Source organism: Drosophila melanogaster, chromosome X (genome assembly GCF_000001215.4).
Source record: "Drosophila melanogaster chromosome X".
In the NCBI taxonomy this organism is placed as follows: Eukaryota; Metazoa; Arthropoda; class Insecta; order Diptera; family Drosophilidae; genus Drosophila; species Drosophila melanogaster.
In genome coordinates this window covers 6050713-6078505 of record NC_004354.4, presented here as the reverse complement: position 1 = coordinate 6078505, position 27793 = coordinate 6050713, and the positions used below count along the sequence as shown (strand labels likewise).

General features: G+C 44.0%; 5 protein-coding genes across 12 annotated transcripts; 3 read left to right on the top strand and 2 right to left on the bottom strand.

The window, feature by feature from the left end:
- The first annotated feature begins 719 nt into the window (after positions 1 to 719).
- On the top strand, positions 720 to 2434 carry CG4666 (uncharacterized protein). Of its 2 annotated transcripts, none has more exons than NM_001297994.1 (2): positions 720 to 1169; positions 1522 to 2434. In NM_001297994.1, the coding sequence occupies exon 2, from the start codon at positions 1555 to 1557 to the stop codon at positions 2134 to 2136; it is 582 nt and encodes a 193-aa protein (NP_001284923.1). In that variant the 5' UTR covers positions 720 to 1169; positions 1522 to 1554; the 3' UTR covers positions 2137 to 2434. The 2 variants fall into 2 exon arrangements, with proteins under 2 accessions (NP_001284923.1, NP_572292.1); NM_132064.4 differs by having other exon boundaries at positions 976 to 1169.
- Positions 2435 to 3648: 1214 nt separating this feature from the next.
- Positions 3649 to 9375, top strand: Tsp5D (Tetraspanin 5D). 3 transcript variants are annotated; one of them, NM_001144691.2, is made up of 6 exons: positions 5509 to 5644; positions 6631 to 6701; positions 7458 to 7649; positions 7791 to 7985; positions 8053 to 8213; positions 8304 to 9375. In NM_001144691.2, exons 2-6 carry the CDS (start codon positions 6639 to 6641, stop codon positions 8542 to 8544), a joined length of 852 nt encoding a protein of 283 aa, NP_001138163.1. In that variant the 5' UTR covers positions 5509 to 5644; positions 6631 to 6638; the 3' UTR covers positions 8545 to 9375. The 3 variants fall into 2 exon arrangements, with proteins under 3 accessions (NP_511054.4, NP_001138163.1, NP_001259266.1); NM_078499.5 differs by lacking the exon at positions 5509 to 5644 and adding an exon at positions 3649 to 3929.
- On the bottom strand, positions 9242 to 10548 carry CG5928 (uncharacterized protein). 3 transcript variants are annotated; one of them, NM_132063.4, is made up of 4 exons: positions 10203 to 10548; positions 10023 to 10145; positions 9823 to 9954; positions 9245 to 9449 (listed from the first exon to the last, which is right to left on the bottom strand). In NM_132063.4, the coding sequence occupies exons 1-4, from the start codon at positions 10413 to 10415 to the stop codon at positions 9366 to 9368; spliced, it is 552 nt and encodes a 183-aa protein (NP_572291.2). In that variant the 5' UTR covers positions 10416 to 10548; the 3' UTR covers positions 9245 to 9365. The 3 variants fall into 3 exon arrangements, with proteins under 3 accessions (NP_001245543.1, NP_572291.2, NP_001033834.1); NM_001258614.2 differs by having other exon boundaries at positions 9242 to 9954; NM_001038745.2 differs by having other exon boundaries at positions 10023 to 10548.
- Positions 10549 to 12089: 1541 nt separating this feature from the next.
- CG43115 (uncharacterized protein) lies at positions 12090 to 12777 on the top strand. Its single transcript, NM_001258613.2, has one exon. The coding sequence runs from the start codon at positions 12164 to 12166 to the stop codon at positions 12716 to 12718; it is 555 nt and encodes a 184-aa protein (NP_001245542.1). The 5' UTR covers positions 12090 to 12163; the 3' UTR covers positions 12719 to 12777.
- Positions 12778 to 12859: 82 nt separating this feature from the next.
- CG5921 (uncharacterized protein) lies at positions 12860 to 27678 on the bottom strand. Of its 3 annotated transcripts, NM_167058.3 has the most exons (8): positions 27187 to 27678; positions 18249 to 18620; positions 17993 to 18126; positions 16951 to 17932; positions 16442 to 16786; positions 15264 to 15434; positions 14979 to 15173; positions 14019 to 14700 (listed from the first exon to the last, which is right to left on the bottom strand). In NM_167058.3, the coding sequence occupies exons 2-8, from the start codon at positions 18594 to 18596 to the stop codon at positions 14215 to 14217; spliced, it is 2661 nt and encodes an 886-aa protein (NP_727061.2). In that variant the 5' UTR covers positions 18597 to 18620; positions 27187 to 27678; the 3' UTR covers positions 14019 to 14214. The 3 variants fall into 3 exon arrangements, with proteins under 3 accessions (NP_572290.2, NP_727061.2, NP_001259265.1); NM_132062.3 differs by lacking the exon at positions 15264 to 15434 and having other exon boundaries at positions 12860 to 14700; NM_001272336.1 differs by lacking the exon at positions 14019 to 14700 and having other exon boundaries at positions 14843 to 15173.
- Positions 27679 to 27793: the final 115 nt, after the last annotated feature.

The following is a 27793-nucleotide window of genomic DNA, read 5'->3' as shown; positions in this document are numbered from 1 at the left end:
TCAGCAGTAGCCCTTTTAGATTTTGTATATTCGGGTAATTTGCCGTCTAAAAAATGCCAGGTGATCGCAGTTCGATGGCTAGTGTTTACACCGATCGGAGAGTAGCTATAGCTTTAAGCGTTTACCTGTGAATTTGCCTATTACGCCACACCAGAGATTCCCACACATCGGCGAACGGTCGTTGGAATCGAAATCAATCGATTGCTTAGGTAAGATGGAATTATCTGTACAGGTGAGCCAAGAAATACGGGGAAAAACAAGCGAAAGTGGGCGAAGTGGGGACATACAAAGGGGGTCATTCCAGTGTTGACCATAACTATTTGAGAAAAGTAGCTAAAATACCTATTTAACTTAGCTACTACGCTCTTTTGCGGTTAGGTCGCAATAACTGTCGAAAAGTGACATCAATCCTTGGGTCACCAGCAGTATAAATCCGTATTACAGAAGTAACAAGCTGAATTATTTGTACTAGTTAATTATAGTGTTTACTTTAAAGTTCTGCTTGTAAAACGTATTAATAGACAACAAATTTAGTATATGCCTCGTTAAAACTGTTCTATGGGGTTCAAAAGTGATATCTTAGTTTGTAAATGGTACTTTTCAGTTTAATGCTACTATATTTAACTCGAAAATTGCCAAGTTATCAGCCTTTTTTTCTTATTATTGCATAGTCGCTTTTTCACCGCTTGCGTTCAGTGTTGTTTAAGGAGATTTTTTCTAGCTTTAACAAACATCAAGTTTTCGAATACCACAAATATATAGACAAAATCAACAAGAAGTTCCTCTCGTGTGTAGTGGAGAAGTAGAACCACGTATATTGTTTTTAAAATGCGTTTTGATTTTATTTATTCGTTTGCTCAATTAACTTAGCTTAAAACATAAGTAATTATTTAATTGCCATCACAGCTGGCGTTGTCTAACTTTCGACTGATTGCTTTCTTTTGCTTCGGCATTGCGTCGTCTTCGCTCTTGCCAATCGGCAGTCTTCACTCTACAGTCTGCAGTCTACAATCTCTGGTCTTCAGTCGACGTTGGCCTTGCTTACCCAACGGTTGTGTTGCTGCGTACCGCTCCGCCCGCTTTTACCGCACCGTACCGCCCCTCCCCGCTCTTACCGATCGAACCCAGTTGGTGGTGTGTTTGGCCGAGCTTAACGACCGACTGCAAATGTAAGTATATGTATATCCAGATACTTTGCGAAGGGGTCAACCAATACAATTGACTTTCACGGCGACGGACTTTGGCGATCCGGTAAATCAGCGCCAAAGTCTGATGCACATAGAGAAATCACGGACATATCTTTGGATTTTCTTATTACATTTTTGTTTTTAAATATAATAACACATAAAATATATACAAATGGGTCTCTATTACTAGCTACTTCTTTTCTTTTCCCATCTACCAATTTAAATCTAATAATATTTTAGTTAAATTTAATAGTTATCAGGTTGACCCTAATTTCTTTCCATGTAGTAACAACTTTCGCTGCCACTAACGGGTTTTCGCCCCTCATCTTTTCAGTGGGAATCCAGACACACACAACCAGATATCGCGATGTCTTGGCTGGTTGTTTTGCTGATCCTGTACGTAATCTGGGATGTCAACTACTTCATCCGCTGCGTGTTCACGGTGTTCGCCGGCCGGCTGTTCCAGCGGAAGCGCAAGGTCACGGACACCACGACGATCTATGGACTGTGCACCTCGCAGGACGTGGACATCTTTATCCGGCACATGAACAACGCCCGCTATCTGCGCGAACTGGACTTTGCCCGCTTCCATTTCTACGCCCTCACTGGACTCTATGAGCGCATCCGGGACCGACGCGGCGGTGCCGTCCAGGGAGCCAGCAGTGTTCGCTACCGCCGCACCATACCCATCTTCCATCCGTACAAGATTCAGACCAAGCTGATCTGGTGGGACGACAAGGCCATTTACCTGGAGCAGCAGTTTATTACCCTTTCGGACGGATTTGTACGCGCGGTGGCCATGTCCAAGCAGAACATCACCAACTGCAATGTGCTGGAGGTACTGAAGACCTATCCGGAAACTGCCCAGCGACCGGAGAAGCCGGAGGAGCTCAAGCTCTGGCTGGATGCCATCGAGCTGTCCAGCCAGAAGCTGCGAAAGGACAAGTGAATCGATTGATTGATTCCATCTCCCGCAGCACAGCTCATTTACATATGTTTGCCTCATTTACTTAGATTCGTAGTCATCTTCTATTTTTTTTTTTTGAGTGCATAGTGAAGTAATTCTAGACTGGTGGGTTTTTCACACAAAAAAGAGCGTAACAAAATGTACACAAGTCATGAATCTAAACAATGGCCCATAGCAACTTAAAGACTTTATTTGCTATTATTTTTTCACTGTGCCTTAGTTATAGGAATATTGCATTAATGGAATGGCTGAAGATTTTAAATATAATTTTTTACAAACCAAAAAGTATTGTAAATGTTTAAATAATTTTAGATTGAACATACAATTTTACATCTTTCGCAGTTTGATCGTTTTATCACATATATTTCCTAAAAACGCGTTTTGCGTGGACGGGAGTCGTTGGAGTTTCTTTCACGACTTTCATTTATGCTAAGTTTGATATCACGCAACGCCAAGTCTGTGTCGATAAGTCAATGGATTGTCTTGTTTTCTATATTTTCTTTTTCGCTGTCTTCATTATGGAACAGTTAATTATGAAGACTGCATTTTGGTTATGTAATTTGAAACGAAACTGCTTTGGAACTGTTAACCTCAGAAGTTTGCAAATATTACACACAAATAAGCATAAATAATGTGTGCAAGGGAGAAAAATTGGTATCCAATATATTTGCATAATATATATGGATTATTATTTTCGTTATTATGGTTAAAACACAAAAAAAAAGTGTTTTATTTGGTTTTTTTGTTTTTCTTTGCAAAAAGGGCTGATTATTTTACTGCCCACTTAACGGAGGTTCATTGAACCAATTGTTGTCCTATGCTTTTCCATCTGCAGATAACTATTATCATACTTTATAATAATTACCATATTATCATTGACTTGGACAGCTGAGTGCCATCCGTAATCCGCAGCGTAATCCGTGACGTCATGTCGGATGCAACAGCTGCACACACGGCGTATGAGTGCTGACCACTTCCACTTCCCGTCGTTATTTATTTGAAATCTCTCCGTTTGTTGTGCTCTTTTTGCTTTTTGCTTTTGTTGTTATTTGTTTGGTATGAATTAGGCCGAAAAGTGGATCAAAACGTGACACTGAAATCTAAACATAAATCTCATTCATAAAGTATGCAGACGGCGCGCGTTGCTTTTCAGTTCTCTTTTGGGGCCGCACGTACTCCCCGATTCGCTCAGTGTGTTGCTCTCAGAGAGCGAGGAGCTTAGTGCAACTGTCAACGGTAGGTACACGTAGAAAAATCGTAGGTGTTTGCTAAAGAAAGTGCACTAATTGTTATAAATAATAATAAATTATGATAAATCAAACAATTAGATGAAACATAGGGCTGATGTAACCAAAATTGAATACCTTCCCAAGTTTTTCTCGCTGTGCATTACAACTTGCAACCGAAGCCACTTCGGCTAGACATTCGTGCCACTTCGGCTGCTGCGTGGCGGCGTTGCTTCTTTGCTATTTTTAACTGACAACGTGAAGAATTGTCAGTTTATTTTGAACAACCGCGGCGAGCGCATAGAACACGCCAAACGAACCGAAAATCTGATATCCCAAGCCAGCGATCCGAGTATCCGAATCAGAATCAGAATCAGAATCAAAATCAGAAGTGCAGAACCAAACGAAACGTTTGGGAACGCGAATCGGAGATTCCTGCGCCAGTGAATTGTTTATTTTCCTATTCTTTTTTTTTTCGAGTTAAATTCCGTGGCTTATAGTGCGAATCGAAGTCCGTTGGAAACAGTGCTAAATCGTCTTGAAGCCAATGTAAATGTCCTGTTTGTATAGATACAGTTGAAATACATACATACATATATAACATATATAGCATATAGAAAACCCGATGCTGTGACAATAACAACGAACTTTTGCAGTTTATTGACAGCAGCAACAACCACAAAAACCAGATTGAAAGCAAACAACGAACAACAACTTGAAGTAATTTGCAACTGAAAAGAAATGCGGCAATGGGGCAAAGTATAAACACATAGATTGGCCGATCGGCCAGAAAGGCAGCAGCAACAACACTGTTGTAACTTACAACAACAAAAAAAGAGAAAACTTTTCGTGGACGACACTTTGAAAGAGCAACAACAACAGCATTAAAGTGGGGGGGAGGGTCTCCAACGGTCAGATGGTGAAAATCTTTTTCAGAGCGACTGATCTTGTTGCTAAAGTCGTCGTTGTTGTTGTTGCAATTTTACCTACAGGTTTTTACCGCCTGCTACAGTAATCTCCCCGTAACATGCTACCCTGATCTTTTGTGATCTCTGTTTTCGATATTATGAAATATGACACATATGTATCTTTCATCACATTCAATCTCACTATAGTGTGGGAACTTGAAGTCTTCCTTTCATTGGGCTCGATAATATATTTTAACTATAATATTACGTGATATGGTATAATATCACCTAGCTTGGAAATTGTATTAAAGGACTATGTTTTCGTTTTGTAAAGTAATATCTTCGAAATTATTTATACACTTTACTAGGGTTCTATCCTGCTTAGATAGTTTGAAGGATATCATTTTCTAACACATCGAATGCAAGCAAATGCAAGTTAATAGGCTAGTGGAAAATATGAAAAGCTAATCGACTTAACCCATTACTGCGACGATTTGCAAAGTTTTCGGCTAAACGAAAACAATTTGAGATGGCAGCATTTCCCTGGCATAAATCACTCCGCCACATCCAAATCCCCATTCCCATCCACATCCACATCCGCAGCATCCCAGCATCCAGCTACTCGAATTATGATAAATGTCCAGAGCACGGTGGATAGTGTATAGTGTATAGGGTATGGGGCATGTAGGGTATGTGGCATATAGGGTATGTGCGGAGGGTAGGTGGGTATGGTGGGTGGGTAAATCGCAAATTTTCAGCGTCAAATGCCATTAAGCCAGTCCGCGTTATTGAGTTAAATTGGAAAATAAGCGAGCGACAGTTGCTGTTTGTGTGTGCCTTGTGCAATTGTTCGCACTTGGAGACGACGAACTGGAAACTGAAAACTGGGAACTATGAACGGGCAACTGGGAATGGTAATCGCAGTCGCAGTGGAACCGAGCTGAAAAACTGAAAAGCTGAAAACTGGACAGCCCTGGACAGGCCAGACCCATTACCCCGCCCAGTGCCGCTTATTATTTGCACTATTTCATTATTATTATTATGTTCGCGGGGGGAGGGGGGGCGGGCTGATCCTCATCGCGGATGATAGTTATTCCAATTATATGCTGGATAGCTCGACCCTCGAGCGGACATTCCGAACCCCACCGAATGTGAATCTGAATGTGAATCTGAGTCCGGATCTGAATCCGAAAGGGGTAGCGAGATTGTAGGAGGATCGTGATTAGGAGGCACGTGCTCCTCTGGACCTTCAAGTTTAGATCTATTTATTAGTAAGGCTCTTGCAGGTCGGACGATGACAGCTCAAGATATTAAATATCATAAGTGAAAAAGTATAAAAGAATTAATTTAAAGAATGTATGTATATATATATTTTAACTTTACTTGTTCCTGGGCAATATTTTCCAAATCCTTATTGCCTAGCAGTGCATTTCAAAATAAAAAATTTTTTCTCCTTGTATTTGGTTTTCATTGCTGGTTCACACGCAATCTTTTTTATTTTTTTTTGGTCAACACGAATTTTCCCAGATCCATGGGCTTGATTGCAACAAAACATGTGATCATTAGCATGAAACCAATTCAAAAACTGTTGCTTCTTTCCCATGAAAGTCGAGAAGAATGGTAGTTTTTGGCAATTTAACTCTTGGTTCTCTACACATTCGCAATGTTCCAAATACATAGGTTTTTTATATACTAGTACATATATACAATGTGGCGAATAATAGTGTTCATAATCTTCAGCACTTACATTTTATTTTAATTTCTTTAAAATCAATGAAAGTTGATTGACAAATGGACGGCCCTGAATGCTTTTTGCCATCCATAGTTTAAATATACAGATGAGGACACCCACCCATTTATTTGCTCATCTGCTTCGTTGACCATGGTCATTGCGGTCGCTGCTGTTGTTAATTTTGTTATTTTTTTTTATTTAGTTATTGTTTTCATTCAATCATACAAAATATTTGCATAAGCGAGTGTCTACCCATGTGTGGACATTTGTGGATTACTGCATTTGTGCAGCAGTTGCAGCTGCAATTGCCTAACGAATCGCCCCCGCTGGCACACACACACACATACACACATGTGGGTACTCCAGTTACATGGCGCTGACAAAAGGAAATGCCAATGAAAAAACATAGTAATAATACACATAATAATAACAGTAAACTATATTTGATATATAAACGAACAGAATTGCAATTGCTGCTTCAAAATGGATGTTTAATGGATGCAAGGTCTGGTTTTTCCACAGGATATACTTTTTAGGATGGAATTACACTAAATATAAAGGACTATTAAAGGTTTCGAGCTCTACCTGATGGTTTTTTTTTTCGTTTCAGATCCCGCGATGGGCAATGCCGGCTACACTTGCATACGCCGCACATTCTGCTGGCTCAACATCATTCTATGGGCAAGTTATTTAAGTAAAAAATCCTACTAATTACTAATAAGTTGACTTGAAATACACACCTCTATGCCTATAAGTAAACATTTCTGGAAAGATACATATATTCTGACTGCCGTCTCCATTTCCCCCAGAACGGATATGCGCGGCATCAGAATCGCAGGCAAAATCAAAATCAGTACGTAGGGCGGCTAATCAGAGCCACAACTTTGCCGTCGTCTGCGACGGAAGTGTCTTTGTGACAGCATGTTGCATTGTCTGAGCGCCTGTCATTGACTTTTGCGTTTGCTTTTGGCTTTGCTTTCAGCACAGTTTCAGTTTCCAGCTCGACGTAGACTTTGGCGGCGTGTTTACCCTTAGCTTTTTGGAGCTGCAGCTGCAGCTTCCGTCCGCTTTTGTTTTTGCTTGCCACTGGGTTTCCCCCGAAGTCCCTGAAAATGTCAGATGTCAGGCCGTTGTGAACATGCAACAGTTTGCAATCGAAAGCTCTCCATTTGGCCGTCAATCGGGGGAATTATCTGATTTCGCCTCTGAATGATAGATCCTTCAGCTATTCGTGCAGCAAAGAGCAATAAATCAAGGTCTGTGTCCAGGTGACACTGTCTGGAATAATTGACTCGTTGATTTATATCAAATATTAAGCTTTTTGAGTCCTTTAGGTATGCAGCTACCACCTCTCACTTTTCGAGCATTCTGCTGGATAATCAGTGCCTTTCTAATTTCTATTTTCCAATTTCCAATTCCCAACCTGACCCATTGCAGTTATGTAGCTGTGCGTTTTTAGGAGCGGGACTCTGGTTGCGACTGAGCTACGCGGGATACGCCACTTTGCTGCCCCAGCACGCAGGTCTGAGTGCGGACACCATCTTCATGGGCATCGGGGGCACCGGATTTGTGGTCAGCTTCTTTGGCTGCTGCGGCGCCTGGGTGCAATCCCGCTGTCTCCTGGTATTGGTGAGTAAATCGGGGGTAAATCAGGGTCAACGGAGAGGATTTAGCTCATGGCATACATGCATGTCGAATTTGTGATCTATGTACTTTTTTTTGACCATTTTCTTTCTGTGCAAAGCCATTCAATATCATATCTACCCGCAGTACTTTATGCTGATTGTAATGCTGTTCATGAGCGAGTTCCTGGTTGGCTCCATCGCCTTTCTCTTCCGCGGCGGACTGGGACGGACTTTGGCCAACGAGCTGCGCTTCGGGATCGAGCGGCATTATAACAGCAGCGATCGGGGATCTCTGGTGGCGCCTTCGGTGGCCTCCATTTGGGACAGCGTGCAGCAGTCGGTGAGTGGTGCCTTTCGCTTGTTGCCCAGTTCCACGTGCTCATTGAAACGTGATCCCTTTTGGTTAGTTCGAGTGTTGCGGCGTTTCCTCCTACGAGGATTGGTATGACATTCAGTCGTGGCCAGGCAGGCGCTGGGTGCCAGAGTCCTGCTGCAGGACCCTCTACGACCAGCGCCAGGTGCTCACCGAAGGATCCGGCGACGGAATGATGCGTCCCGACTGCGGCAGGTGTGTTCATGTTCGGCTCCTTTGCCTATTGTCCATTTGTTACATCATTTCGAGAAGCTAGCCACTATACCATTATTTCGCCAACTCTAGATCTGAGAATCCGTCGCTGTGGTGGGACAAGGGCTGTGCCCACTCGCTGCAGAGCTGGTTCACCGGCCAGCTGAACGTGGTGGGCGCCGTGGGACTGGGCATCGCCTTTGTCCAGCTGTTCGGGCTGATCACCTCGATGCTGCTGTTCTGCACGGTGAAGCACAAGCGGGCCTCGGACACCTACAAGTCATACTCCCCGTCGATTGATCCTCAGACCCGCACCAGCAGTTGGGAAGATTGAACGCGCCTGTGACGGTGGTAGGCGGACTTCTAAATTGGGGGGTTGCAGTCGGCCTCCCGAACTCCCTGTCGCTATCTCTATTCCTTTTGTTAACTCTCTTAGTTTCTAATTTATTCTGCGAAATGTGCCAAAAATTAATTTAATTCAAAGTGTATTTTTTTTTGTTTTTTTGTTTGTAATCTGTAGGCGGAGACAAGTCGAAACAAAATTGAACTGGCAGCAAAATGACAAATTCGCACTGGGCACAGTGTGAACATGTCATATTGCTGCCGGTGAAACAATCACATATTTAGTTAGCAGTGTATCCATATTGTGATGTGCTCTCTAGTAGTATAGTATAAGGCCCAAGGCCCGAAACGCACCTGGAACAGGGTATAGTGCGTTCCATACTTATCAGGCTGGCTGCTTAGCTGCAAGAGTACCTGACACATATATACAGCTAGTGTGAGTCGGAATCCTTGGACCTGGATATGCTTATGCTCGTAACCCTTCAACTAAACCAATATATCAACTACAATATATATTTATATATAATTATATAATACTTATGTTACTTTATGGAAATCTGTAGTATTCGAAATAGCAGAAACCGCAACTGCCCGAAAAGCGCGAGGAAAGCGAGAAGAGAAGAGAAAAGAAAAGAAGAGAAGACGAAGTGGAGAAAGAGGGAGCAAATAGTTAAAGCAAATATTACATTACTACTATGCGTATGATTATTTTATTCATACATACAAATATTTATATCGAAATGCATTCCTAAACAACATGTTCGTGTTAAGTTACAAAATAAATTAAAGTATTTATTTAAATTACACGCCTTCTCAAAGGCCCACCAATTTGCCTCCTATGATATCCAATTGAGCCGTGATCCCCTTCGTCACGCTGCGCGCCAACTCTTTGGGCTTCTGCAAGAGAGAAATGGGGGGAAGAGAGTGGTCAAGAGAGGGAAAGCTGGCACTGGAACTGACCTTGCTCAAAGCGAAGCGCAAGCGCACACGACGAGCGACTAATTGCATAAGCAGTGCCAGCGGGTCGTGGTACTGTCAATCTGGCTTGAAAATAGCCAAGACTCAAGGACTTGCAGTAATACTGACAGCTAAGGCCGTAAGTTGATAGGCTCTTTCGTACGCATGTTTAAAGTATTGTTTAAATTTTGTTTGGCTGCTGAGCCGGTGCATCGCTGGGACCATTATGCAACGTGTGTGCGAATGGATTGACCAAGAAACAGGGCAAACAAACAAACCAAACACAATGGTCGCAATTTCGGCACTCCCTCACCTGAATAAAGGTGTTGAGCAGGTTGGAAAAGGCCTCGTAGCCGTTGACAATGGATCGCGAGATGCCGTCGAACATGTCACCGTTGTTGCCGTACTTCTCGTGCTCACTGATGGAGTCCAAAATGGGAACGGGCTGAAATCAAAACTGGGTCCTAGTGGCTCTGGTCTTTGGTGGATATATATATGTATCACATCACTTACCTGCGCCAAATCGGCCAGCCTCTTTTGACTGTTGTCGTACACGCTCAGCACCTTCGAGGGAATGGCCTCCTGCTCTAGATTCACCGATTCCGCCGTTTTAGCCGGAGTGGGCAGGAGAGAGATCTGCCGAAAAATAAGGGGAAGTCACTTGGATTTTTAAAGTATACCTCGGTTACTCACCTTGAACCCGGCGTCGCTGGCCTGCGCGTGGGTGGATTCCGCGGAGCTGTCGGCGGCATCGAAAGCATCCTGGGCTCCGAAGTCGGCGGCCGAGACGCGGGCGTCGATGGGCGTGGCGCCATCGGGCGTGGCAGGAGCTATGGGCGTGGCACAGATGCAGCGCATCATGGCCAAGAGCAGCAGCAGAGTATTCATCTTTTGAAGTTGCAGCATTTTCGTTAGTATGTGCGGAGAAGGGGGAAAGGGCCCAACTATGTGGTTTTATAACAAGGTGAAAACTTCCAAATCCAAATCCCAGGTTGAGCTTCGATCCGAAGTCTCTCGAGTCCAAAATTCAACTGAATAGCTGCGTCTGCGCAACGATTTTATTGGTTTAACCCGACCACGAGAGTCGCCGCTTTGGACATTGAGCCACGATCGTTTTGGCTTTAGTTTGGGTTTCAGTTGAGCACAGGTTTTCAGGGGGCAATCGGGGGTTAGCGCCTCGTGGAGCCGCTGCATAGTTATGTGTGATTATTACGTTGCATAAAATGCAAACTCTTTCAACGAAAATATTTTATTAAAATAATATAAATTTAATAAGATTGACCACAGAAGATTTAATTTGAATGTTTAAAATTATCTGGGATATTTGATTCATTTAAGTAGTTCACTTAGTTCACTCTTGTTCAAAGCTCCAAGGCTTGTTCAACTTTAGGAAAACTAAAATTTTATCTAATATCTTCTTTATATCGCGAGAGCCGCCTAAATTTTTTCCTACAGTGTAGTGTATTGATCGTTATCGTAATGACAACAACAAATAGTCATAAAACTGTAACAATAACAACATAGGCGAAATCTGCAACTTGTTGCTGTCAACAAATGTTGCCGTCATTCTGTCGCAACAATGAGGAAGGAAACTCGGCTTACTTGGTTTACTCAGTTAGTTGGTCAATCGGTAGCCTCATCCCCCATCTACTCCCGCCAGTCCATCAGTAAAACCCCCGCGACACATATGCTGGTTGTGCAATTACGACCACACTGAAAGAAATTCAATACAATGACGTAAACATCGCCTGAACTAAAACACTTTTTATTGATAGGAAAATGAGTTTTCTCGTTTGCACGGATTTTTTGCCAGTGAATTTGTCAGGCAACAACACCACCGCCGCCCACTTTTACATTTCATGCAACTCAATCAATTAAGAGAGAGAGAGTTACTCAGCAACAAGGCATATTTATTTTTAAAATGTTGGCCAAGTGGTTTTTTTTTTACATATACGGACTGAGTTATAATCCCTAGAGTCTGGGGAGTCTGATATTCGTCAAGCTCGCCACCACAGGCGGTAATTAGAGGAACCTCCAACTTGTAGTCCTCATCGTAGTGAACTTGGTCGCCGATGGTGAGGATAAGAGTTTCTCCGAGGTCTTTGATCCTGAAAATGGAAAATGGAAAATCTCGGTCACTGAGGCATGCTACCCCTTAACGAAAGTGCAAAGATTTACCAACTTGTTTTTTCGAAAATCATAAAAGTAGTGATAGTTAGCTAGGTTTATTGGTAATACAAAACATTTGGCGGTGATATCTGTTTTGGCAAAATTTGCAAAAAATATAACCCTCTTAGATCTTCCAGATTCTATTGAACAAAAAAACTAATTCTTTTTTATACACAAAAAAAAAGTTTGTAAAAATCAGATATTTCCAAAAAGAATTTTCTCCACAACTTGGCCAAAATATATGGTACAGCTAAAATAAAAACTGTTTTGTACTGCTAATGAACATACCTAACTATCCCGTTCACAGTTTTTATGATTTTCAAAAACTAAATTTGAATAAATTTTCACATTTTCGATAAGGTTTTATAGTTGTTTTACTGAGATCACTAATGTTTCCCTTTTAAGTCAAATACTTTGAAAGTACAAAGTGAAATACTTTGAAAATAGAAATTTTTAAAATTTTGTTGAAGTAATTTAGTGCGATTATGACCAACTTGATATGCGTTTCCTTAGCTGGATTACTCCACGTGATCCAGTTCCTGGCGTTTTATTCCAGAAGTGCCAATACTCCGGCACCGAAACTACCCTCGCTATTTGTGGGTCTTGCTGCGATGGATATTATATGGGACAATTGCTTCGTTCCCCGGAAACTTCAAAAGAGGTCGGCTGTGATCAGGTGGATATACGAATTGATAGTGTCACACTTGCTATTGGGGCTTGTCCAGGTGTTTTGGAAGCCAGTGGATAATATATGTGTCATCCTGATGAGACTCATAATACTCGGCACTGGCATCGTCTCGGAGACCAACTATGAAAACTACGAAAGCTACTGGGTGGGCTTTCTTACCGTGCCGTTGTCCCTTCTGATCCTAGCAATAGCCGGCCAAGCCACTGACCATTTCTCCGTGTTACGCGCTTACAAAATGCAAAATGTGGGGGCCTTAAAGTATCCGACGAAGAGGCTGCCGCATCGTTCCGATTCTGAGAGAGCACAGGGATCAGGCACGCCGACAGCGTCAGCAATAAAGGGAAACTTGTGATAGGCACGAGAATTCAATTGGATTCGTTTATTTAATGCAAGAAATAAAAAGATCATAATAATTGAATTGGTTTTATTTAAATTAAAAAATAACGACTATATATGATTTGCTTTCTACAGCACTGGACAAATTATATGGTTTATATATATTAGCATATATGTATTGCAATTTGGTACCGCGTCTAGCATGGTAAGTTCAAGTTTTTTGTATAAGTAAATAATACTTAAGATTAAAACAATATTTCATTCATTAAATTACGCATAAGTTCGACTTAATTTCATGTAGTTTGCATACCTAAAGAGCACATTTGGTAGTTACTATTACTCATAGAAGCCATCTTGTCTATTTTCGACTTTGATAGCAAAGCCTTGCATTAAGTAATATCCGAGATGGGGACTATAGATGTATCGTAAATGGACCACAGCTACTACGTTGATTCAATGTAAGGCTCTCCAGGGTGTATGTTCTGACAGTTTTCTTGATCCTGCAACCCATTTCGTTATTTATGACAACATTTTACATTAAAGCAGCTGGTGATCTGAAGCTTATTGTTGTTCTACTGCACTTATCTATCACTATCACTCTTTTCTGTAAAAACATAGATTTTATACATCAATATGTCAGATTATGTATATCGGATTATATCTTCTTGCCCGTGTAGGCATGACGTTTCAGTCGGACGTATAAGTCTTCTTAAGTTTCGTAGAGCGAGGCATTTGACCTGACCAACGTGCCCATCTTGCCGCCATGCAGACCTGTTAAGGATTAGGGTTAAGCGAGGATTGGCAATGATACTTTGATTGGGAAATACTCACCATCCTTTATGAACGTTTGCAAAAAACACATGAATATTCCATGTGGATAGGGCAGTTAGTTACGAATTCTACGAGGCATGGCATGCCAGTTTAGGACAACTATTTTTATTGCTATCGAAAACATTCTGCATTTGGTTAGCAAAAAAAAACAAGATTATGTTGCCATTCCTCCCCGTTTCCTCGTCGTTTGGGTGCGTACCCACTTAATTAAAAGTGTCTTCGGAGACTTATTCTCGTTCATATCAATCCCTATCACTATCACTTGAGGCGATATCTTTACGGCTCTAATGTAATTGGGATTTGGCCGACGGTGTTTGCCAGCTGACGCAAGCAGCTAAATATTTTCATTTTCTTATCAGTTTTGCTTTTGTTTATGTGTAGAGACATTATTTTATATATAAGGTACATATGTATATGCTTTATTGGAAACACACACTCTTGCCCGTGGGTTATTTACAGTATTCGTTAAATAATAGCAACTAGTGACACAATATTTCCAACAAATCGTAATCAAATATAATACAAATTAAATGTAAACAAAAAAAAAAAAATAGTGGTATAAGGTAATGGATATGGTCGATATGGAAAATAGCTGCACGTCCGATTTTTGTACTCTCTTAGATGATTTCCTCTCAAAATCATCGAGCGTATTGCACAAAAGTAGTTTTGAAAAGACCCCAATCAGTTGCCGAACTTGATGGTCTTTTCCGTCTGATGGGAGGAGCCGTGATTAAAGCTGGCGCTGCTCCGATTGCTACCGTTCTTCAGGATCCCATTGGAAGCGGGCTCTCCATTCGTTTTGCGTAGCGTTTCCCGCTTCCCCGTCGTCCTCTGATCCCCATACTCCCCAATGGTCACTGTGCCCAGTCGCAGGGTTCGCCGCTGCTGCTGGCTCGTGGCCACATCTCGCCCAGACACCGATTCGCTTCCTTGCGAGGATCTTATCTGGACGGCATCGTAGTCGGGCTGGGGCGTGGCTGGTGGTCGGAATCCGCCCACACTAATGCTGGCACTGCGCATGGGCGACATGGGTTGCCTGACCTTGGCCAAGCTGCCGTTGCCCAGCCCATTTGCACTTCCGCTTCCGTTTGCCGCTGCGTTTCCGGTCATGGGCTTGATGTGTTGGGGCGGCATCTGCTTTGGCTGGGGATTGGCGAACTGTGGTGGCTGCAAAACAGTTACGAAATCATTCAGATGCGATAACTTTTAAGTGCTGGATAGAGAAATGCTGCCAGGTCTTGCCACAAAAATCAAGTCAACATTTATAGCCAGTTAAGGCGGACCACCACAGAAAAAGACTAAGAGATTTCGATAAAGACGTTGTACATTTGCATTTCGAATTTGGTGCGAGGTAGTTTTATTGTTAGCTGCAAGACTGGCTTAATCTTAGGTCTTAGATCTTCTGGCCTATCGAGGTTGTATTCGGACACGGATCATTCGCTTACCGGTGGCGGCAGTTCCGGCGACCCATTGCCATTCGCCGGATTCACTCCGTTCTGGGACTGCAGGCGATTGTTGTTGTTTGTATTGCTGTTGCTCCTGTTCCTGCTGAAGCCATTGTTGTTGTTACTATTGATACTATTCCGATAACAGCTCTCGTCGGGCATAATCGAGGTGCGTTTCAGCGTTTCGCCGCGCTCCTGCAAAACAAAAAAAAAAAATGCCAGGGGAAAAAACCCAGATTAGCATTAGATCAACCACTAAAAGTAAATATTTTTCCCTGAAAATACCTGGTAGGTGGACATGGTCACCAGGGGACGGCCCATGCTAACGGGTCGCATGGTGGGCATAACACCCGACCCCTCCCCGCCACCCGATCCACCGTTTTTCACGCGCAGCAAACTCATTTCCCGGCCGTAAAGCGATCTATCCGCCAGCGAGCTCTTGCCAAGACTGGACAACTTCGGCGGCGCAGTTTGGTTCATCGTTCATCGGCCGACGTCTCGTCGATTAGATAAGGCCATTGAGGGGTAGTCACTGACTGAACAGTCAGCCCCAAAATATACCCATTCACCCCACCTGTTTGCTCTTGGCCATTTGTTTGCCCGATTTTGTTTGGGTTTCTCTGACATGCTCTCTCTTTTGCTTGTCACCCACACCGTGAGTCATCTGCCCATTTGGCTGAGTGCGGAACTCTGTCCAAAATTGGCCAGGAATCGCGGCTCTCCATGTCCGCTGAAGAGCCATCGATAACAATTGAAGTGCCTGCCATTGGGCAAAGGCAAATATTTGATTGATTTTCGCGGAACTGCAAGTGTCCCGTCATCCATTAAAATTACGATGACTGCGATTGCGTGTTCTAATTGCCGTTTAAATATGCAATCACTTAATACTACAATAATATGCAGATTTGTATGGACCCTACAGACAGAAGCTATAATTCATCGACTGCCAAAACTTTTATCAAGCACCTTATCAACAGTCAATTAGCCAATTCCCAATTTATGGCCAATTCAACTAACAAATGGGTGCAACAATTCGAAATGACCATTTGGTCACTGATCCTAATCACCGTCACATACATACATATAGCTCTGTTATATGGCCAATGCAATCTGAAGAGACTGCTGTCGCGGCGCTTATCGATTTGCCCGATAAGATGCCATCGCCGAGTGGGGACCCCCGCAATTCATTATAATGGAGCCTCCCCCCCTTCAAATGCTAGCTCCACAAGTGGCCAGCTACTTGAGTTGCTGCTCGGTTGGGTAATATCAGCAATCAACAATGGGCTGGGAATGGCTGTCTTAAGATGGCAAGGGGGGATTCCAGCGAGATTCGAGGGGTCTTCCAGCCACTGGCCCACGACAAGTGCAGTCTGTGGCGCTGGCTCACTTGACCTTTGCGAGTAGCCGACAATCAATGGATTGGCGATGTGGCTGCTGCGTTTTGGATGTTGCTGCTTGCTCACCTTGTGCTCGCTCTCATGGAACCCGTTCCTGAACATTCGCTGGTGCGCCCGCTTGAATTCGTCCATAAGCGCCGTGTGCTGATCTCCTCCAGCTCCGGCAGCTCCATTTGAACCACCTGCCCCTCCTGCTCCTCCGCCGCCTGTCAAATTGCTAATGCGTTCGCTGCCCTGCAGTGTGGCAGCCACGCCAGCAACATTCGCCCGCTGGCGATGCGACACTTGGCCAACGGAGCTGCGGTGCCCTCCATTTCCATTGTGGCCCGTCAGTTGACGATCCACGTTTCCATTTCCATCCCGATCTCTATCTCGATTGTGGCGCTGCTGATGCTGCTGCTGCTGCTGCTTCTGCAATAATTCCAATTAGTTGCTGGTGGAGCAATCTTTCATTGTGCACTTAAAAAATCGCGCATTACTTCAGTACGATATTTTGAAGAGATTCAAAACAAAATCGAATGACTTAAGTTATTTTATATAAATTTAAAAACATTTTTTCAAAGTGCAGCACCAACCTCTTTGCGCTTCTTGAGCTCCTCGGTTATGGCACTGGAGAGACTGCTGCCCACTGAGCCACTGGCATTGGCTCCTTCATTCATGGCCGGCGGCGGTGGAGCAGGTGCAGGTGCGATGACCCCACCTGATCTTGATCCTGATCCAGAAGATCCAGCAGATCCAGCAGATCCAGCAGATCCGCTTGATAATCCTATACCGGAACCAGCGGAATTAACCGGCCTCAGATGGCTGCGCTTCATGGTGGTTGAATTGCGGGAGGGATTAGATGGATTCGATTGTGACTGCTGACTGCGGCCGGAAGTTCCGCTGCCAGTCGATCCGGAGCCCGAAACGGAACTGCCACCGGTACTGGCTATATATGTGTTGTTTATAGAAGTCCCATTCTCCGTCAACTTTATGATGGTCTTGTTCATCTGCTTGTGCACCTCAACGCCCTGCGACCAATTTGGACTACCTGCCCCGGGTGCTGAGCTTAAGCCACAGCCACCTCCACCTGCTCCGGACTCCTCCCTGACAGCCGTCAATCGCTTGGACTTGGCGTCCGCCCAACAAGGGCTCTGATCTCCCGTCACCGAACTGGCAGAGCTATTGTAGCCACTGGATTCACCCGGGAAGAGGTCACATCCAGCCGCTGTGCGCACCACCATGTCCAGCTTGCTGCTGCTCTTCATCACGGCCACGGCCTCGCTAAAGAGGACGTCCGAGAAGTCGATGCTGTTGACGCTGAGGATCTGGTCACCTGGCCGTAATCCCGCCTCCCGGGCGACACTCCGATCCTTTGTGAACTGCACGAAGATGCCCGGCTTCCACTCGGGTCCCTTGCAAATCCCCAGTCCCAGCTTCGTCCTGGGCGCCACATGGAGGACCACACTGATGTCGCGGCTCGCACCGCGCCTTTCGCCCTTGAAGGAACTCTCCGAGGGAGTGCCGCTTACGCTGGGTAACTTCACCACGCTCCAGGATAAGCGCTCCTCTGGTAAGCTAAGAAGTTGTATACTTAGTAACACTAATTTGCATTGTTTAAAGATCATTTGCCCTTACTCCCTCACAGGCAGCATTCCCACACCCCGCACTTTCAGGGTCACCCGATCCTGGCCAGCCACCAGTTGGATGAACTCCTTGTGCACGGCATCGTCCAGCCGAAAGCCATTGATCCGCAAGATCTGGTCGCCAATCTGCGAGAGAAAGCAATGCGTAAATGGAAGACCTCACCCTGGAATCCGTCACGTAGTGCTACGTGATCGGAATTTTTGGTTGACCCACTGGCGCCCCAGTGACTTAGTGACCCACTACTTACCCGCAAACCCTTCAGGTGTGCCTCCCCGCCGTGCTCCACATGGGACACAAAGAATCCGGTGCCGTGTTCCCGTCCTCCGCGCACCGTGAATCCGTAGGTGCTGCCCCTTTCTGGTCCGCCGACCAGTAGTCGCCTCTGATGCGGCCTCACCAGGCGCAGAACGCGGAGGCGGGAGCTCGCCGGTATGGCACACCACGAGGAGGCCGCCGTGGTCGTCAAGGTCATCACATCGCTGGACGCCGAACTGGTCGTCGATCCCTGCATGCTGCTGCTGCAGTCCGTTGACGCCGAGTTGGTCAGCGATGCGGATGTGGATATCGAAGCCGAGGCTGCTGTCATCGTCATCATATTGCGGGATGTCTTCACAAGCAGCTGCAGCACAGGAGAACAATATTATATTAATTGTAAGATTCGTTAAAACAAAAATCCAAAGTCATGATATATAATTACTCTAAAGGTAAAAACTGATTGGCTAATAAGTCGATAGGTATTAGCTTCATTCTAAAACCTCATAATGCATACCCTTTATAGCTCCTATCACTCAGAAAACGAACTTGACGAGTTGCCAAAAAGCGAATTAAGTGGATTCCGTGCGAAAGTTGAAGAAAGTGGGGAGTGTCTTCCCCCTTCTCAAAAAACAATGTCGGATTCGCGACGTGAACAGCCTGACAAGTAATGAACGTGGCAGAAGCAGCAGAATGCAAGGCGAGACGAGACTCAAGTTTAAGTACATATGTACATACATATGTACATATAAATAAAGTGAGCAAAACTTGAACTTGCAATCGAAAATTTCCCAAATTGGGTCACACGCATCGGCAGAGGCGGTGCTGCTGCTGGTGGCTTGGGTACACTGAGCAAATTTCCACAGTAACATCATACCCCCAGTTGGAAAAACAAATAACATAGAAATGAAACAAATCATGTAGTTATAAATTGACTATAGAGTGGGTTATTTTGATAGGAAAGGTGTCAAGTTTTTTTTTTCCCCCAGTGTAGAATTGGTGCTGGTGGTGGTGCCTGCTGCTTTCACGCACCACTGCCAGTTGGTGGAGCTTGTGAGTTGGTAAGCCAGAGATCTGAGGCGATTTACATTCACTGCCGCCGCCACCGCCGTCGCATAATTTCACTTTTTCACGTAATTCTACGCTTCACTTGCAGCACGAAAAAAACAAAAACAAAAACCAAAAGAAAAACTTAAAGCGCGAAAGAAACTGGGGAAAATTATAGAAATTTATTATTGAAATTATGCGACTGCCCCCGCCGGGCCTTGCATTATGCACTTCGATTTGGAGCGAATCAGCTATTTGTTAGCTGCCCCAGCTGCCACATAAATCATTTACTTCGCCAAAGTTCAACTCACTTACCAGCGACCCGAAGACAATGTGGTGATGAGGGATCGGGGATTGGGGATTGGGGATCGGGGATTGGAAGGGGGAAAGGTGGAGGTGATGCCGAGATGTGAACCCAAATTGCCTCAGTTACCCACTTACTGCGAACCACTGACGCAAGTGGCAATTACTTGGATCAAAACATTTATAACTGCCCGCCGCCTAATGGGGAAATATGAATCGCGGAATTTTGAATTGCAATCCGAATGGGAAAGATATAAATCATTCGATAATCGGGAGCTGGTTGGTTATGGCAGAGATTATGGCTGAGGAAAAGTGTGTCGAATGGAAAGATAATTGCAAGACTTGGGTTGTGTGATTGATTTAATGAGTATATGTATGTTCGGCAAAAGTTTAACTAGTTGCCCGCAAATGGCATAAGTGACCGATTACTCATCGAGCTATCAGCAGACTATTATCCGAATTGTGTCATCAAAACTAAACGATTTCGCCATTTTTAATCAGCTGTCAAATCAAGATTGCTGTCATCTGAACAAATTGTTTAAGATAAATAGTTACATGATTCCAAAACTAATTGTGCCATCGAAGTTCGATTTGTAAGCACTTTTTAATAACCAAAAGCTTTAGCTGTTAATTAAAAACTCCAAGGGGCCATTAAAAGTAGATTGCAGTGTGTTATGGAAATATGTATGTAATAGGGTGCGCTATTTCGCCAGGATTTCTCTATGAAATATTCATAACCAAAACCGATCATACTTTAAATCGATTGGCTAAACGAATAAAGCTAAGCATAAAGCAAAACAATGTCGACAGACATTGAATTGGATTGAAAAGCATTGATAGAAATATGTGCATTCAGCCCACATCCGTTGGCAATTTGACATCCCAGCCATTCCGCCGATTAACGACAATTATCGGTGGTTAAGTTCAGACCCAGACCCAAATACCCGGGCTTTTATCGCGATAATGGAGGAGTTTCCCGACCTGCCAGACAAAGATCTTGTTTAGCGATGTCGATGAAAAGCGGCAGCATGCAACCAGCAACCTGTTGGAACTTGCAACATGGAACTGGCAGACAGCAAGCTGCAACACCACTCCCTTTTCCTTTCGACAGTTAATAACAATAGAAAGAGAGTAATAGTAATAATAATGATAATCTCTTTCTGTGGCCGCCACGAATTATTTGGCAGTTACAATTAAGTTTCGACAAACAACTGCAGCGGCGGCAAGAAAGCGGCAGCCAAAACAAAAGCAAAAAGGCCAACATCTCTGACGGCCTTTCACCTGTTGGATGTCGAGAAAAGCAACTGCCTCACCGCTCAATACCCCGTTTTGACCCCCCTTTTGACCCCTGCAATTAGTTCTAATGAGTTGCTGCTGCTGCTGCGGCATCTACAACTTCCTGTCACGCCTCAGATATCCACCTTTCCCCCCGGTTTTATTTCTTTTTTTTTTTCCCCACCGTGTTGACACTTTCCGTTCGGTTTCCGTTTGGCAATTGCTCAGCTTTTGCTTAGACTTTAATTGAAAAGCAAAAATAAAAATAAAAAACGAGGGGTAGACATACAAAACAAGAGAGAAATAAAAATAACAAGCCTTGACCACTGGCTGATTTTTATTTCCATACGAATTTCATGCTTGGCCATTCCTCGGAAATGTGCAAAGAAATTTTCTCGGCAACACTTCAAAAAAACAACAAGTAAAAATCTGCTTTTATCGCCTTGTTTTCGGTTGCGTCTTCTTAGGCAGCCGAAATGTAGTAATTATTTGTGGACATAACTTTCTCTGCACATGTGCACATATGCAGATATATATATATATCTGTATACTTTTCAGTTGCCCAGCATCCAGTTGGGCATTTTCCATACAGACATTTAGTGCCCTGCCTCTTCTACTGGCTCACGTAGCACTACGGTGTGTTCTTCGCATTACATGTGCGTGACAAGCGCGTTAAGTGCTTTCCCATTCGGATCGAGATGGAGATTCGTTGGACTCGCATTAACAACGGGTTCTCTTTAAACTGATAATCACGCCCGACTTTTGTTTCAGTTCAGTTTTGATTGCAGCTCGCAATTTCACTCGAAAATGTGTGGAGTACCGCTCGTATATGCTACGTTAATTTCCTTTGCCCTGCGTCATGATCGAGGGAAAGTCGTAAAAGGTCCGTTGATCGATCGGGTTCTATGTGTCCCATGGGTGTCAACGCGTATTGGTATTGAATGATTTATAGCCCCATTCGCCTAAGTGCATGCGTATAATAGCCCACTTACATGCACAATCAATTGGTCAAGGTTTGGATAATGCTTTTCTATAATCACTTTTGAATAGACTGGCGAACTAGGTGCGCGCTTTTCTTATAAGCCCAATTTATCAAATAACATTTTAGGTTTATTAACTATGGCTCCTTATTATTTACGCATTTCACCACCAGCACACTGCAACAGTTGTGTGAAATCTTCATCATAAATTATCTAAAGTCAAGGGCGATTGACAAACGCTTGATGTTCACTTGGCTAATCTTTCAATCGGCGTTTTCTTGTAGAGGGAGACATCCATTACACATCCACGGCATGCCATGTCGAATTCCGGAGCGTTGGATCGTCAAAATGACTTATCTCGCGTTCGTTGCCTAAGTCTTTCGATTCACAGATTGCAGCGACGAGGGAAACACGGGCTTGTGACTTCTACTGCTGCTTTGCTCTGTTTTGCCTCTAATTATGAGTTCATTGGGCATGATTTAATTGCCCAACAGCACAAAATGAAAATATTTGCACGTATGCATGCAGCATTTCTCCATATTTTCACATTTGAATAGGCAGGAGCAGCACGGCAGCACGGCAGCTGCTGAGCGAAATTACAATAAATAAAAGAGAAATTTCTGTCGAATTTGTCGTCCGTTGGACACACACGTGTGCGCTTGAATTGCTTGTATCTTGCATGTGGCATATTGCATGTTGCATGCTGTGATAGTGTGGTACTGCCACTTCTGCTGCTGATGATGCGCACCTGTGCCCAGGCTTTTACTTCCGCCGCGGCAATCAGGCAAACGCACGACTGACAACGTGACAAATTGTCGATAATCTAAGCAGCAGCAGCAGCAGCATCAGCAGCAGCAGCATCCTCTCCTCCTGCCGACTGCCGAGGCATTTTTCTGGTGAAAACTCCGCTTGCCGAAGCTTATCGCCAAATTTGCAAGCAATGTCAAACGTGGGTTATGCCACCGAGGAGGATGCGCCATGGCCATAATCGTGATGCAGCGCCTCAGCAACTCCATAAATACCAAATGCGGCTGTCGTGCGCAAGGAAGCCAATGGCAACTGTCGACCAGCATCCCAGCACCCAGCAACTTGCAAGCCGTCTGGCTGGGAATCTGCTCCTTTGTCTGGAGAAAGCGCCTTGTGCACTTTTACTCCGGCTCATTTTAATTGCAGAACATTAACAGCGATGTGTGGGGGTTAAAGGAAGGTGACTGCGCCTGCGCCTGTGCCTCTGCCTGTGTCGCCTGCTTTCACCTTCAGCCAATTAAGTGCAGCTTATGCAACAGCCAAAAAGGATTGCTTCACACATCGGACGCAAGAGAAAGGGCAATGCCTGGAGATGCACTCCAAGTCACACGAAAGTGTGAGCTACTTGTATTCGTACTCGTACCCGGCTAATGTAAGAATTAATAATCTGAAAACAGTTTCCGTCTGGGAAAATCAAAAATAAATATTTGTGGCCATAAATCGATTGAGTTTATGTGGCAGCATTAAGCGCTTTGCGTGTGTGTGGCAATGGGACACAGCCAAAATACCCAGGTGAAACCGTCGGCTGGCAAAACAATTTAAATTTTGCGCTTCAAATCATTCGGAGTTTGATTGCGTGCAAGATGAGCTTGCCACTGCCGCCTGCCTCTCATTTGCCTGATTGCGTCAGCTGGAAATTGGCAGTCACAGCAGCAGCAGCAACACCACCAACATTCCCGCCCAGCAGCTGCACAATGGGCAAATGACTGTTTACTTTTGCTGCCCACTGTATCTTTTGGCGGCGAAATGCAATAGCAGCAATACTAGAAACACTGGAAACACTGCTGACTAGCTGCAACATCATCGGTGGCAAGCTGCAACAATCGCATCATCAAGCGATGCCGTTGCTGCTATTGAACTTTTGCTATTTGGCCAAGATTCCCACACACCTGCCGCAGCATTGAGTTGTTGTTGCTGCTGTTGCAGCTGCGACTTTTGTTGTTGTTGTTGCTGCTGCGACTGCTGCTGCTGCTGCCACCCACTTGCAGCGTGTGAAACGTTGAACAACTTTTTGTCCAAGGCGTGACACGAAACTTTGTTTCAAGTACGTTTGCCGTGTGTTGCGCCCTGCAGCAAAATGATGGGTGCCGCTAAAAGAGCCAAGAAAATAATGATGAAAAAAAACAGAGGGTGTTGCAAAAGGGGTAAATGACCGCTGATGGCGGCAAAAATTGAATTGTTTTGCATAAATTGATGTTTCACCGTAGCCGTTTTCGGTTTCAGTTGCAATTGTGTCTGTTTGCATTCGAGGGTGTTGGTTTTAATTGAAGTGCCATGCTGGCCCGTTCCTACTCAACTGCACCGGTAAAAAAAAAAAGAAAACAAGATGAGGTGCTCACTTTATAAACAGATTTTAAATTTAAAATTTTTTAAATGCCATTCATTTTTCTCCCAGTGCAACTGTGTTTGATTTCCTAATACATCGCCGAATCGCTAGCCATTTGAAAAGAGACCGCATATTTCCCATTTGACTTTGTTCATTTACCTTATGAATATGACAAAATTAAGCTGACAATAGGTAGCTGATATGCTGATATTATTGTTGTTTTTTTTCCCTGTGTACCCCCTTACCCCAAACCCTTTTTTGTCCAAGTTGCCCACGCGAAACAGCTGCCCAAACTCAACGAAGACGAAGGAGATTCAGCTGCAGTTGGAAACGGGGGGCAGGAGATGGAGATTGGAGATGGAGCCACAGCTGGCGGCCCAGCTGCCACTTCTGGGTATTTTTCCGTGGGCGCAGGAGAGGATTGGCGGCAAAGCAAACTGGATTGAATGGGCGCGGCATTGGCCGAAGCCATCTGCAGATCATCATCTTCTTGCCACAGCGAAAGTTGCTGCGATATCTTGCCGGGGAATTCTAGAGCGGCACCAGCCAGTAATACCCATTGCTACCCTGTATCCACGGGGGATTAACCATTAAACAACATCGTTATGACACTCTTTTTGTAAACCTCTTTTTTTATACTATTTTCCACTTAAAGAAGGCATCCCACTGTTAGAATGTTGAGAATTTCCGTTTGTCTATCTTAATGAATATAAAAGAATATTTTCCACTAACATGCTATTATGATAATAATTGCTTTAGAAAAACATAACTAAAGAATTTATGCAAATTAAGATTAGGTAAAATCATGGGAAACCCTAATTACCGTAGCACAAACCAAACAGTAAGCAAACGTTTACTTTTCGTTAATTTAGCAATGGCTGCTAGTGGGTTAACTTGGCTAAAAGGCTTATCCTATGCCACAAATGCCAGTCTTGGTAGACTCGGTAGACCTGGTGGAAAACCCAACCAGTCCAAGAGTCGCCGCCAAATGTCCGTCCTTCTGTTTGTCCGCCAAGTCCGCCTGGCAAAAATGCCATCTGAGGCTAACTGGGCGGCGAGGCGAACTGGTTGCCCAGGCCGTTTGGTGCACCGAAAATATTTGGGAAAGATTTCACAGTATTTTTGAAAATTAAATTGATAAAATGGATACAAAAACATAATATGCTTGGCATTGGCATCATTAAGAAGTAGCACGTATCCTCAAGATTAAATACAAGGTTTAGGAATAACAACATATGATATTCTCAAAAATGATGATGATTATGGAACCATTGCTGGAACACTAAAGGGCTTGCATCTAGCAGGATGAATGGCAAGCATATGAAATGTTGCCATCGAGCAACTATATCTAGTTCAAATCTAGTTCCCAAGGATTTTTTCGCGTGTGGTGCAGCTGGTGGTGCGGTGGCTTGAATTACAAAAGGAGCTGAGCCGAGCGGAGCCGGGTTTCAAGTTAGCCTGGGCAGCCGAAGGCAGCGGCGGCAACCGTTTTTTGCCTCATTGCTTTTTATTATAATTTCAATTTTGTGTATCTATGAGATACGCGCAACGTGAATTGGCATTTTCCATTTGGCAATTTGCATGTGCAATGCAATGCGGGCTCCAAGATCTGCACAGATCCAGAGATCCAAAGACTCCAAGATCCCTGCCAAACAGTCCGGGTAATTAAAGCGCCATTAACGCCCCATCATCATGGGAATGGTTGGCAAATGCTGATGACGATGACGATGACGATGATGACGGGTATCCACGATGACGCGATGATGGTGGCGGTGATGATGGTGATGGTGGTGTCCAGGAAATGCAATTAACCGATTGGCCCACAAGCCGTACTTATTCGAAAGTCGCCGTTTTGTGGGACTCTGTTTGCTGTTTGTTGTAAACTATTTGCTGTTTGTTGGCCAAGCCAAAGTGTGCCTGTTATTGTTATTGCCATGGCTTAAACCCACCGCAGGCCCATTGGCCAGGTGCTCACCAGGTGAGTGCCCGTCCGCGGCTCGAGTGTCCAAATTGCTGGCGGGGATTGCATAAGCGGCCCAGCCAAGATGCAATGATCAATCAGGCGGCCCAATCAGTTAGCCAGTCCATCAATCATAACGAGGCCCTCAGTCGCTGGCTCATTTTCAAGGAAACCGCTGCTGCGTAAACGATTCTACGGGCGGTCTTCGAGAATCTCGTTTATCAGCCGCGAGGCGGACTCTTGGCACATTTGTATTTTCCAATAACCATAGTTTTTCAATCGACCATAAGCCTAAGTACAGCTTTTGACATCAATTTACCGCGTGGAATTGCAAATGTTTCAAAACAAATTCAATGCATGAAAATCCTGCAGTAAGGATTTGTGATAGAAAAATTAATGGCAAACAGGAAGTTATGCATATTTAGAGACAAATTTTTTTTGTGGGCTCAGCATTGATAGATTCGTGACTTATTTCGTCAGTGAGAACTTTCTTATTTTCATTTCTTCAGATCTTCTCCATGAACTCCAAAGTATTTAGAGCAAATCTAATACAAAGATACAGCAACAACAATAACAAGGGCAACAATAATAAACAGTTGAAGGCCGACAATTAACGCGTTATTTATTAATATCTGAAAATTGTGTCGCCCGTTAAGCGGTTTACAGATGACGGCTACCAAGACGACAATATAATGCCAACAAATAACAGCCAAGCCAAGGCATTAAGTTACAAACATGGCCCAAACACATAGAGTTGAGATGAGTACACCGAAAAGTTAGGAAAAATAATCGAAAATAATAATAAGACAAAAATAAATATGTTAATATCAAAAATCAAGTCAGTTCAGATTCGGTCGGTATCCGTACATTCTTTACAAGCCTTTGACTACTATTGTAATTATTTTAGAATTCGCCTTTAAGCATTATGTTTTGTTAAGTAGGATTTTTCGCCAACTTATTTTAGCTGTGTACTTCATGGTGGTGCAATTTGCGTAGTTTATTTATTATTTTTTACCTCATTTGCGGTGCGGGCGTCCCAAGAAGAAGAAAAAGAAGCGCCTGAAGAATTCTCCGCACGAAGCCTAGCAATTAGAGCGCGGCAGCAATAACAACAGCAACCACTCGCGCACACGCTCGCAGAATTCTTGCTGAATCTCGGATCTCGAAATCGCGAGGAAAAACAAAAGGCAAAAAAAGCGGCGGAAAAGCAAAGAGTCGCCGCTGCACTTTACACTTTTGTGGCTTGAAGCGCTCAGGTGAGACAGGTGCAGCGTTTATTGTGCCCGCCAGCACTTTCAGCACTTTTTTTGTGGCCCCAAAATCCAAATAATGCACTAAAAAAAAATCGAAAGAGCACACGCGTTTATATTAAATATATATTCCTCCAGCCGGCAGCGTTGGCGATATTCTTTAATTCGGAATATTTCAAACTCGAAATTAGTCGTTATCTATGAAGGTATAAAATGTTTTCCGCTGTGACGACGTGAATCTCGCGAGAGGCGACGACAAATTGAAGCGGTAAATAAATTGAAGCCGTCGTCAAAGTGACCGCGCAGCTGGAAAAGCTCAAGATACCAAAAAAAAAGCTGTAGCCAAACCAGTTTTCCACACTGCGTTCGCTT